This window comes from Austrofundulus limnaeus, unplaced genomic scaffold, assembly GCF_001266775.1.
Source record: "Austrofundulus limnaeus strain Quisiro unplaced genomic scaffold, Austrofundulus_limnaeus-1.0 Scaffold53, whole genome shotgun sequence".
In the NCBI taxonomy this organism is placed as follows: Eukaryota; Metazoa; Chordata; class Actinopteri; order Cyprinodontiformes; family Rivulidae; genus Austrofundulus; species Austrofundulus limnaeus.
Window position 1 is genome coordinate 1153219 of NW_013952455.1, and position 13424 is coordinate 1166642.

The 13424-nt window shown below is 37.6% G+C and overlaps 2 protein-coding genes across 2 annotated transcripts in view; one reads left to right on the top strand and one right to left on the bottom strand.

Annotated features, from left to right (window-relative positions):
• Positions 1–8651, top strand: part of cnn1b (calponin 1, basic, smooth muscle, b) — a 15226-nt gene extending 6575 nt beyond the window's left edge. The window contains exons 2-7 of the mRNA XM_014008842.1: positions 1742–1863; positions 1940–2006; positions 3709–3846; positions 3981–4097; positions 4380–4526; positions 5654–8651. Of these exons, the coding sequence (XP_013864296.1) occupies positions 1742–1863; positions 1940–2006; positions 3709–3846; positions 3981–4097; positions 4380–4526; positions 5654–5899 (837 nt within the window). The 3' untranslated portion in view covers positions 5900–8651. The remainder of the gene's footprint in view (positions 1–1741; positions 1864–1939; positions 2007–3708; positions 3847–3980; positions 4098–4379; positions 4527–5653) is intronic.
• elof1 (elongation factor 1) lies at positions 8648–12913 on the bottom strand. The gene is made up of 3 exons (XM_014008845.1): positions 12767–12913; positions 12615–12685; positions 8648–9268 (listed from the first exon to the last, which is right to left on the bottom strand). The coding sequence occupies exons 1-3, from the start codon at positions 12880–12882 to the stop codon at positions 9204–9206; spliced, it is 252 nt and encodes an 83-aa protein (XP_013864299.1). The 5' UTR covers positions 12883–12913; the 3' UTR covers positions 8648–9203.
• Between the last annotated feature and the right edge of the window lie 511 nt (positions 12914–13424).

Here is a 13424-nt window from a genome sequence, read left to right on the forward strand (position 1 = left end):
ATATAATTTTATATTTCTGAGGTGGGTTCTGTGAGAATGCTTTGAACATATATATTTGTTCAATATATAACTTTAAATTATCTTTGTTCATTATTAATTTAGAGTTACACAGTCATTTTTGCAGAATGTTTTGGTTATTTGCAAATACAAATAGAGAGAGCTAAAGCTGGCACTTTTGGTGCAGCTTGGAGGCACTTCCTGCAGGAATGCCATATTTATCCTAGAATACCAGTGTAATGAAAATGAAAACGTTTGTAAAATAGCTTTCACATGACCTGCTAAGAAATTTTTAAGATTTTTTCTTAATCTAACAAACTAGCTGTTAGCTCATTATTTTGTTCAGAAATGAACTGTGCTTGTTTTAAATTATGCTTTATTTGCAAATAAATGGGTAGTCATATCTGGTCTTTTCCTATTTGTGTTCAGTCCTTTTGGATATTTGAGTGCAAAAAGTCTTACATTGTTTCCACCATGGAATTAAACCACATCTAATTAAAGGCCTGAGTGAATGCAGCTCCTGGAAGCAAAGCCTGTGGATCTGTATCAGATTGGAGCTGCCTGATAGTAAACTCACTGTAAAAGGGCAGAGTCTGGAAAATCCACAGGGAGAAGAAGGGGGGTTGTGGGGGTGAGACAGGGAGAAATATGAGATGGGGAGCAGACAGAGGGAGGGGTGCTGCCTGGGTGTTTAGGAGAGCTGTTTCTCCCAAGTTTGGTGTGATGGACTGGAAGCCCTGCGATCCCTGCTGTTTTCAAATACGTGTTTGTGTTGGCTTCTAATTCCACACTAAGCAGACTTTGTCTGCAGACCGTTTACRAAAAAAGGGGAGCGAGAGCGTGTTTTTTGTTTGTGGAGAATTCAAAGTATCAGGGCAGTGTGTTTGAGCCAGTGAGGAATTATAAGGAGAGAAGAGGTTCTGCATGCAGGAATGCCCACAGGCCTTTTTCATTTTCTCTTTATACACATCATCCTCAAAGTGCTTTTTATTACACTGGAAGATGTTCAGTTATGCTGTTATGAGAAAAGTTATTTTAGAAACTGAAACCTAAAAATAAAAGCCAACAAAGCCACAGAGACTTGTGCAACTTAAGGAACACACTCYGTTTCACATACATTACAAATTTACTGAATAAGGTTTAAAATAAGCCCTCTTTGGAAGCAAAGCGCTCACCGTTACCTAACAGAAACAAGGCTGGAAAACTAAAAAACAATTTTGCAAATGTGTTGCAATGAGTGGATTATTCCAGTCGGCATTTAATTATGCCAYAATATTAACCCTTCACACCTTTTTAACTTTACCTTGTTAAGGATTTGAACAAAAATGCTGCACAGCGTGACCAACTCAAGTGACCAAACTGAACCGGATCACTTTAGCGAGTGATTCAGTGGAGCCATAAAGGGAGCAGAGTTTACCAGCTATGATTGTTTGCTTGAGAAAACAGAAGCAAACTAAACAATGGCGTCTTGTAAAAGTTTAGAGATACGATATTAGCTAATGTTCTTTCAGAGAACTATTTTGTTTTTGAGAAAGAATTGTTTCATAAGCTCAAAAACAAATGACAGGCCTTCATTTGGCTAGCAATTTGCCTAGCCTGAACAAAGACTTTTGCCACTTTTCTCCATACTCTCTGTTCTTTGACTTATGTCAGGGCTGATAAAAGTGCTAACTTTTGATAACTATTTGACASAACTTCATTTCAAAGTTGACTGGACTGTCCCTTAAATGTGTGTGCCCCACAGTTGGCTGGGAAATATGACCCACAAAAGGAAGAGGAGCTGAGGCTGTGGATTCAAGAYGTGACGGGCAAAAAAATTGGAGACAACTTTATGGAGAGTCTGAAGGATGGAGTTGTGTTGTGCGAGTGAGTGAAACTGCTTAATACTCAGTCGTCCTTAAACAAAACTAAAGTTAATTGAATGTTTTTTTTATCCTTGTAGACTGATTAACATTCTGCAGCCAGGCTCCGTGAGGAAGATCAACCATTCTAGTCAGAACTGGCACCAGGTAACCTAGCCACTTCAAATCATTTTTTGGGTTGTACTGACAACTTTTTTACATCCCATCACCCTATCATAAGCATTTTATTTCTTTAAATAAAAAGCTAACAATGAGAGCTTCTGCAAATTGCAGAAAACGCACTTCTGCGATGAGATTCTCACTTCCACATAGACATGGTCTTAAGCGATGGTCGCACAGACCATTTATCATCACTTCACCGCATTAATGAGATGCAAGGCCAGCTTACTTTTATGACATATGTCGACCTTTTCAGCTCCCAGAAGCCAGTTGTTAATTTAGCAAGATGGAACGTGAAACCAATGTACGTGTTCTTTCAATCTCTGCAGTTAAAAAATTAAGTAAATAAAAAGTTTCCTCAGCATCATCAACCAACAACACAAGTCTCTGAAACACTGAGTGAAAAAACAACCATCTATCCTGCCGTCACTATGTTATGTGCTACATGTCCTACACTGGGAGTGCTGTGGGAGGGATTAAGATGATTTAACCCCTGCTTCTTCCACACAAGTATGAACAGTCAGTAAGAAAAAGATGTCCCAAATGATGTAACCACATATCTGCTGTCTCACATCTTGTGGAAGAATAAACCATCCTTACAGGGATCCCCTATTAGTTGTAACATTAGACTTTATTTGATAAACATATATTTTAACTGTAAAATAAAGACTGTAAAAATACTGTAGTCTGTTTAGTTTTGTAAATTTTTAAAAATATATTTTAACACRGATGGAGCCATTTTATTTACACGCAAAGCATTCTGGGTAAATGATAACGTGAATAGGTCCTCAGTGTGAGGCTGCTAGCCAGCTATATCCACCCTGAAGGTTAATCTTGGACAATATCTGATGATCGACTCTTTTAAATGAAACCAGAGAGCGTTGACAGAGAGGAGAAGGTAGAAATGACTCAGCCTGTAACTGAAAATATGGATGGAGGACAACAGAGCTGCTTCATGGAAGAAGAACCTCAGATTAGCCTGTTAGTCTTTGCGCTAACACCAACACTATATTGCCTTATATGTATTAGCTCGGCGCTAGCGCGACAAACTAACAAGCTAAACTGAGGTCCTCCATCCATATTTTCAGTTTCAGCTGAGGTCATTTTTGCGTTCCCCTCTCTGTCATGTGGATGGAGGACCTCAGTGACGAGAGGAGAATGTGTAGCGTTGAGCTAATACATATATATGGTGATAGCATCGGGGCTAAGCTGAGGTTCTTCTTCCATGAAGCAGCTCTGTTGTCCTTCATCCATATTTTCAGTTGCAGGCTGAGTCATTTTTACCTTCTCCTCTCTGTCAACGCTCTCTGGTTTCATTTAAAAGAGTCAATCATCAGATATTGTCCAAGATTAACCTTCAGGGTGGATATAGCTCGCTAGCAGCCTTGCACTGATGACCTATCCCTGTCATCATTTACCCAGAATGCTTTGAATGTAAATAAAATGGCCCAGTCCCTGTTATATATTTTTAAACTTTTAGTTTAAAAATTATAAAAACTAAACAGCCTACAGTATTTTTACAGTCTTTGTTTTACAGCTAAAATATACGTTTATCAAATAGAGTCTAATGTTACAACTAATCATGGATCCCTTTAAATCCGAGCTTGTGATGTCTTTGGAACATGCCTTATATCTGACTCACCTCTTCTAATTTAAATCCTGTCTGCATCTTCCTTGCTGTCTTCTTTAGCTGGAAAACATCGGGAACTTTGTTCGTGCCATCACGGAATACGGCCTAAAGCCYCACGACATCTTCGAAGCCAATGATCTGTTTGAGAACGTCAACCACACCCAGGTCCAGTGTACACTCATCGCTCTGGCAGGAATGGTGAGCATACAATGTTATGCACTTACATCTACAGAAAAACTAGCCTATTATGTGCCCAGTTGTCACTCACCCAACTGTTWGCAGCACTATGTAAAATTTACTATCATCACAGTGTGTTCCTCTTATCGTCTCAGGCCAAATCCAAAGGTTTCAACTCCAAGTATGATTTGGGAGTGAAGTATGCTGAGAAGCAGCAGAGACACTTTGCTCCTGAGAAACTTATGGAGGGACGGAACATCATAGGCCTGCAGGTCAGAAATGTTGTACATTTAGTTTACTATTTCACAGTATAGTAAACCACAGTTCAGTACTATTAGCTTACATTTCAATAAGAAATTTAGACAGAATGTGATTTTTGATTTTTAGGAAAAACCTCAGATTATAACCTGCAAGATATTAGCAACATGTAAAAGGATACATGATATCAAAAACAAACCTTTTATTTCCTTTGTTGAGATTAACTTTCAAAAATACAACAACAATGATAATCCATGCTGTTTTTTTTTTGTTTGTTTTTGTTTGTCTTTCTCCAGATGGGCACCAACAAACTTGCCAGCCAAAAAGGCATGACCTCCTACGGGACACGGCGTCATCTGTACGACGCCAAGATAGGCATGGACAATCCGGCAGACCAGTCCACCATCAGCCTACAGATGGGCACCAACAAGGGAGCCAGCCAGGTGAAGTGAAACTTATTGTTTTACTCCACATCGTTTTTATCATTCGATAGAAATAAAATCTCAAAATTAGATGTAGCACAAACTTTTAAGTATTACATGTCAGTGTCTGATCATCGGTCTAATCAGAACATAATTTGTGCGATACACTAGCTATCAAGCAACTGCCTGAGTATCTGACACTCTGTCAAAACAGCAAGTGAAGGTCAGCAGACACAAAGGCTGAAGTGATGCATTAGCAACAGTTCATGGAGTGTGATAGGGGTCACATTCTGAGTTAGCATGAAACGGGGGGGGGGGGGGGTATCGTGCAATCACCCAGTGTGAGTGTACAGATGTCAAAGTGATCTGATGTTGGAACCAATGGGTATGTGATGCACCCACACAAGTCGTGAAGTTTCCAGTCACCAACGAAAGACTACACAAAGAGGTAATTGTTGTACAGCTTACAAAGCATTTTAGAACGTCATGGCATCATTACAGAACTTCACCGCCTCTTGACTGTCTTACCCCTTCCGAGAAAGCACCCTGGTGGTCTTTCAACAAGACAACACCTGTCCCTTCTCAACAGTGTATACTATGGACTGCTGTCATGTTAAGGTACTTTGACCAGCCAGGACCCCCATCATTCTCCCATCAAATAGGTGGTATAAGCTCAGACGTTAACTTCAGTTCAGTGCCAAACTGATGRCCATCTTGAGGGTCATCTACTAGAGCACGGGGTCAAATTTCTGCTGGAGTATRACTGATACTGTTCTGCACCAAATCACTGCTTGTATCCATACTTCAGGGGATATCACACCCTACATACATGGAACAAGCAGTTAGCCCATATTTCCAACTGTGTTATATATTTAATCTGATTTTGTATTTATTACAATACAATCACTCGACCTTTGAACACATGCTATTTGTTGAATTTCCATTTCTTTGTCTGTGTGCTCCCTACCCTCCTGTGAGTGTATACCATTTTTCTTGTCCACAACAATAATGCTGAATGTGTAGACTGATGCTCCCTCATGTGGTGGCTTTTACAATTGTCTTCATAGCATAACCTTTAAACTAAAAATAAAGAACTTGTGTAAAACATTTTAACTGAAATATCTTTTTAAAAATGCTCTGTCCTCCAGTCTGGCATGGTGGCACCTGGAACCAGGAGGCACATCTTTGACAAGAACCTGCAGCTGGAGAAATGTGACACCTCCACTATTTCTCTTCAGATGGGCACCAACAAAGTGGCCTCCCAGCAGGGAATGACCACCTACGGCCTGCCCCGCCAGGTCTATGACAACAAGTACTGCACCAACCCCATTGAGACCTATTATAACAATGGGAGTGAGGTCGAGTTTGACGGTTACAACCAGTACTCTGATTAAAAGAAGCCACGGACAACCTCTTCCCTTTGCTTTAAGATCAGACAACCAACCACCGCTGTCTTTGTGATGAGCAAACTTTCCAGACTGTTATTTAATGACGAAATACGTCATTTTTGTCTTCATTCCTAGTTTGTTTTTTCTAACCCTTTTTTTAACTTTTAGGAATTTGTTTGCTTTTCTATGAGCACAAGAAAAAAAACTGTTTACACCGACCCATCAAAACATTTCTTGTTGTGGCCAACTTCTGTCACCCTTGTTAACATTACTGCAGATTTAACGCAACACTCTGAAGCTGGGATGTTTTAACATTTGATATAATATATAGTTTGTTTTTTAATAGATTTCCGTGCTTATAATCAAATTTTTAAAGTTTTGATTTTTCATCCTCCTTACTCTTCCAAATCAGTTTAAACACTGAAGAAATATTTGAAAGAAGAAACCTATAATTGTGTTGGTGCTATTGAACTTTTGGAAAAAAGCCCAAGTTCACATTAGAGCTCCGTAAGCTTGAGAGTTTCACCTTTTAGGATGGAACAGAAGCTCCTGGTGCTCAGTGTGCAGAACACATGAGGACTTATAGGTTTTTGGAGATGTTGCTTTGTTTGGTGACCATCTGCTCTGACAAGACAATTAGAGGGATAATTCAGCCAGTTTGAAGTAAACTTCTGTGGAAATACTATATCCTAGCTGTTGTAGAAAGCTTTTTGAATGGGCTCACTTTGAAGAAATAAGAGTTTACATTTGACAGGCCTAACTGCTAGTCCAAAGTTAGAGGACCTTATAACAGTTCCAGTCTCTAACATTTAATAGCAATTCATACTACTGCTATTTTATGAAGCTTTAAACCTGTCAGTTTTGGATTATGCTCTTATTTACAAGAAATTTTATATTTTCTAACATGGGAGTTGGCTGTACCAATTTTGGGGAATCCGAGGAGCACTTACTAAAGGAGTTTCACAATATTTCTGTCAGAATGATCATGCAATGTGAAATGGACAACAGGGAAAACGTTTATATAATACAGTTCTTACGAAATTTTGTAAACTTTTGAAGATTCAAGCCGTTTTAGGACAGTAAAATTTGTGGGTCTTCTTGGACTGGCCAATGCTAACTCTTCAACATGGTCTGAACAAACCCATTTTCAAAATATGTATTTTTTTTGTCTTAAATCAAGTTTCCTTTTTTAAAAAAATCATACCGTTCCATCGAAACATTCTTTAAATTATTGCCCAAGTCATTGTTTTTTCATGTTTTACAAGAATCTCGAAAAAAGTCACAAAGTACATTTTAATAAATTTTTTTGTTTCCTGAAAAATGTGAAAAAAAAAGACAGGCAAAATTTAAAAAGGGGATGTCATGAAATACTATTTAAAACTTTCCAGCCACCATCAGTTTCACATAACATTTTTTTTCTTTTGCAGAAATACGATACTCCTGCTTTAAGTGTCCCAGGCTCCATTAAAAGTGCTAAGGCTGCCTACACTATTTGGGCATGTGCATAAAAAGTGTGTAGTGCCAAATTTACAACATTGTAAAAAAATTAAAAACTAGCATTAGCATGAACTGCTTTAAATGTTAGATCTAATTTGTTTTAAGACAACATCAACAGTTTGGTCTTATTTGAGTTTGAACTAACCATTAGCTTGTCAGTTCTGTCTGTCTTAAACTCTTTTTCTCCAGACTGAGGTTATTCAAAAAGCTATTAATTTCAACAAGAAGCAATATGTTATTAAATGATTAGATTTTTACAGGAGCACAATTCAAAATGACTGAACTATAACTTCAGTGCAACTAAMCAGAGTAAATGTCAATTTACAGGGGTAATTCATGTGGTATGTTTAGGAACATTTTGGTTCTGAGAAAGTATATTATTTACTAGAGGTTTCTGTGATGGACAGTTCATAGAGGAGCACATGCATTTGTAGTTGTTTAGTTTGAAGTTTGCTCAACATATTCAGCAGTAGTTTCTTAGCATGTTAACTTCTGTTTTGCCTTTTTGCAAACTTTCAGGCCATTTTTCTTTCTGCCAAATGCTGGAGTGGATTTTGGCTTTGATAGAGCTGCTTTATTTGCACTACACTTTGTGTGCAAAATACACAGGAGGAACGTAACTGGGTACATCCACTCAAGATAACTTATTCAAAAACGAAAAATTTGAGATACTTAAATTGATAACTTCATAACTCTATAGTCCGAAAAATTGAGAGGTACTACAATACTTTTAACATTTGTCATTACAGAGATTTTACACCTACTTTGAACACTCCTAAAACTGGTTTTAATGGAGTATTTGTACATTGTGTAATTGTTAAAGTGTCTGAGCACACTCTTATTTCTATATTTACTGTTAAGCAGTTAATTTAAGCCAAGAATTCTTTGCATTAAACTGAACTAATACTGTTATTGAAGGTACCACATAATATTGCAGGACTCATTACGCACACAGCTAAGGCTAGATGTAGTTAGACAAAAAGTTATTTTTGTGCTTTGAATGCCATTTTATCAATGTAAACCTTGTCATTGTTTTACCAATCCACCAAAATGATTTGTTTACTGAATTGAAATAAAGACGGTAGGTAATAAATGTTATCTTTGCAATAATTTCTCATGTTTACTTTTGGATGGAATGGTGATATTAAATAAATAAAAACAAGTTCATTTCTGTTTCAACATTTTTGCTAACCCGTTTTTCTCCCTTTTGTATGCCTTTCACTAAACATGACATTTGTGCAATAAAAACACTTCAAATTGGTGATTGTGATTTTTCTTTAGGTGACTTTCAGTACATAGTTACACAAAAGAGAAATATGTGAAAGTAGGGTAAATAACAGACATTGCTGTGATTTTAGTGGTACACGAGCTGATTTAACCAAAGAAACATTACAATTGCATCAATAACATGCTAAAAACTACACAACAGTGAATTGATAATATAAGACTTAAATAAGTAAAAATATTTTCTTCTTAGCTAAAAATCCAGAAGTAGCTATTAGAAGACAATGATCAGGTTTAGTACACAAGTGGAAATAAACGATACATTCTAAATTTTAAAAAAGGACAATTTGGTCCACCACAACACAAACAAAATAATGTTTGACATACGAAAACATAAACACTGAGAACTGGAATGCAGACAGACTTCTGTCAATACGGCAGCACTCTGACCCGGCCAGAGGAATGTTTCTTCATCAGTAAAATTAGAACGGTGCAACACTTCAGAAGAAAACAGTTTGTTTGTGTTCATGAAAACTACTTTGCTGAGAACAGAGTCGTGTTACAGAGAAGGTTTGTTAGAAGGAGTTTACTACTGGTTAGCTGCTTCGCAGGCGTCGATCCAGTCGCTGTAAACGTCAACGGGTTCAGAAAGATCTGAGAGAAAAGATGTTAAGGACCGTACAGCTTTTTTGTGGTTTTCTTAAGAAAAACAAGTATTTTCACCGGCGTTTGCTTTACAGCTGTAGATGAATAAGGTTTTAAATATCAGTCAAATAAACATTTAACAAGACTTTATTTTAGCGAAATTAAACTTCTAATGTACATGTAACACATTACACAACATTGCCTTTTTTTATTAAAACTAAAGTACTGACACAGCATGTGAGTAAAATATATATTCCTAAAGCTTATAGAATTATAATAATGTTTTAATGAATTTGACTGGGCACAGACCAAGCTTTGGCTGTTGGACACATATCCTCATATTAAACTCTAGAAGAGTCTGGTTTACAGCGGAGTCATGCTGGTCTCAATGACAGCAAAGTGCAAAACAAGCCCAAACTATCCTCCCTCCACCGCCGTGCTTAACAMTAGATTTGAAGCATTTGTACTGGTATGATGTTTGATTTGCTTCACATCTTCATTATGACCAAACATCTCATCTGTTTAAAGGACATTGTTCAATTAGTTTGGTGTTTTGTTGTTGTTGTTTTTCAGATGCAACTTTGCAAAATGAAGCCACGTATGTTTTTGCACAAAGGTACAGTGCCCGTCCAGTAGGGCTGTGTATTGGCAAGAATTTTGCGATACGATACATATCATGAGAGAGGGGTCACGATACGATATATCCCGACATATTTCAATACTGTAAACAAGGCGATATACAGTATTGCGATATTTTTGGTCCAAAAATTCTATTAAATAAAAACCTCTTACTGGGGGGGAAGAAAAACGAAAAACCAAAATTCATTGTCTCAGAAAATTCTAATATTACAGACATACTTTTGATACATTTAGCTGTGTTCTGCTTTGTATGTGTTACTTTTGATACATTTAGCTGTGTTCTGCTTTGTATGTGTTTTATTTTATTTGTTTCATATTTCATCCATGTTTTCAATTATTAGACTAAATTTGCCAATAAATAGTTTGAAAATACAGTTTTTTCAGCTTTTAGTTTTTAATATTAATTTACAATATGGTCATCCAACACTTAACAATAGCCTTTATGTTGTCATAAAGTTCAGTAAACAGATGATATGAAGCTGCTGCACACAGAGTTTCTGGGATCAGCTGACCTGCATCCAGAACATGATTTGTATAACTGTGGGTCGAACAGCAGGACAGGTCCCGAAGAAAACCAGTTAAGAAATTGAGAAGCTAAACAAGTTAAACCGTTTTTGAAGCGAACACAGCAGGATAAAGTATACGGACTTTGATGTGATCATCAGCCGGACATTGAGAGCAACAGACAGAGTTTTATGTCACGAGGGGAGTGCCGAGCTCGCTCGAGGTGACAGACGCATGCACTATATGCGTAACGTGAAAGCTGACTACAGTTGGAATAAAGAGCGCACAAAACACTTAATTTGTCTTAAAATACAGACATTCTGACAAATAAGTAACTGTTTGTAACCTTACCTCAGCTTAGAAGGCAGAGGGTGTCGGTCTTTTCCACTAAGATTCAGCTATTGGAGCATGAAGCTAATGTTTACTCACAATGCTAATACTCTCTTACTCTCTGGCGCTCAATAGGTAGAGGAGCCAAATGGCTGGCTCACTGCTGCAAACTAGTGGTCAGAGGCTGAACTACAACACAAAAATGAACGGCTGGCAGGAAAGTTGACATTTTAAACCTTAATAAAAAATCGATACAGGGCTTTAGAATATCGATACAGTAACGGGAAATGAAATATCGCGATATTTCAGTGTATCGATATTTTCTTACACCCCTACCGTCCAGTGTCACTGGATTAAAAAAAATGATCTTTTAGCGATCATACCACGTGGCCATAAGGTAAATAATGCATTGGTTTGCATTAACATTGCATGGCCATGAGATAATTTAAAGCAGTGTGTACATTATGACACAGACATTGCTGGAGTCATATTTTGAATACGATGTTTTTGTTTTAAACTGTTCAAAGGCAGCCTACCCCACACTTATTATTATTATTTACTGTATGTTAACATAAACAGTTCATCTTTCATAGTAGGCTATTTATGTTATAACAATGAACGCCCTACGTGTTTGTAGGGAAACAGATTTTTTTACGGTGTTCCTGAATGCAACATAACTCTGACTCCTTCCTCAGCCAAGACTCGATGTGAGGGAGGAGCCTGTTTTGAGGGTTGAGCAAGAAAAAGAAACTTTTTTTGGACAAATACAACTGCAGTCGTCAGCTTGTTTTATAGCTGCAACATAAAACACTAAGAATTACTTCATGACTATGGAAAATGACTGAAGTATGTCATTCATTCCTATACTAAAATTTAATTTAATTAATTCAGACTTGTTTATGTAAACAATCAACAGTCTCTGCATGTAAATGACTGCAGTAATTATGAAATGACCATGTAACTTTTTTTTAATCCAATGTCATTGGACGGGCTCTGTGGAAAGGGCTTTTGAATTGTGAATTGAACCTGCTAACTGAGGTCTGTATGGACAGGATGGACTCTTTTGTTTTTTAACAAATTCATTTCAGTGTGACTATAGCTGTAATGTATGGTCCTTCCTAAAATAACAAGCAGCAACTATAGTTTATTTTTTTAGATCAATGATGTTTTTCTTCCTCAGCATTGTGTTAGTACACACCTGTATGGACCCGAGTAACAAACTGCCAAATTTTTTCCTCTTAAAAAGCTACTCACACAATCATCCAAATTAAAGAAACGTACCCTCTTATTATGACCCCCGCACGCAAAGCATAAGCAGGAGTTATATTGTTTTCGTACTGATTTTAAATTTTTTTCCCCCCTCCGGAGATTTTTGGTCAACCGTAGCACAAAAACGGCTGCACCGATCAACATGAAATTTGGCAGGACTGTAGATGAGTCTGACCTACACTGCGTCAGCCAACGGTTTTATGATAGACCCCATATTTGAGGAGGGGGCTCCTTTCAAAGAGGGGGTGTCTGGACATGCAAAAATGCTTATAACTCWGAAACTGTTCAACAWAGRAGCTTCAGATTTTTTTTTGGTTGTTTAGCTCTGATGAAGCTCTATCCATCAGGCCCACCAATCACTGCCCCCACCCCTCCCGAACCCCCAATTCATCTGAAAAAGGGGTGTATGGACTTACAAAAAGGATTATTGCTCAAAAACTATTAAACATAGGAGCTTCAGATTTTCTTTKRTTGTTTAGCTCTGATGAGGGGCTATCCATCAGGTCAACCAGCAGAACAGAGCTCCTAATATGTATAATTTTAAACCAAACACTACTTGAATTAAGCTACAAAGGTGCAGCTCAACCAGCTTTTTCTTGGTCAAAAAGGATACATGTTATAGGAGTCTGGAACTCCTCCAAACAGACACTGCACGATATGATTCCTGTGTTTCGAGTTCGTTCCCTGGAAAACAGCCACTTTTCACCATGCAGCTCATCGATCAGTGCTTTTCAGGAAGCAATGAAAATCACAGTAATTACTCACATTTTGACATCACAAGATTTCTCGTGGTTACAGAACGGACAGGTGAACTGGGTGTCCAGGTTGCCCGTCATTTTTTTCTTAGGCGGTGGCTTTCGCTTTGATTTTCTGCGCCCCATTTTATCTCTGGAATAAAGGAAATAGAAAATAAGCAAGTATTTGTTTCTCATAAGATTCATATGAATTTAAAAACTTTTTACATCCTTTTATAGTTTTCTTCTGTTTATTGTTGACCTTTAATGGCTTTTTTATGTCTAGATGAAGCTACTGTAGAAATCAGTGTTGTTCAAAAGTAAAAGTCTGAATAATAGCAGAAACCCACGAGGATAACTTTAAAAATATCTGACTATAATCAGCTCCACACAGACCAGTCCTCTGAGTCAAAAGCTTTGAGCTGGTATCAGGAAACCAAAACAAAAACAGCCCAATCTGTTCCAGGATTAATCTAAGCAGAGATTCTGCAAAACTCAAAACTTCTACCTTCTACTCACATAATGATGAATTGACCTTATAATGTACAGTATGTGTCTTCCTGGTTACACCCCTGGAGGTGGTAACTTTTAAGTCAGATGTTAGAACGTACCCATCTTTTGTTTATGCTACAGCCAGAAAAAACACACACACACACACACACACACACACACACACACACACACACACA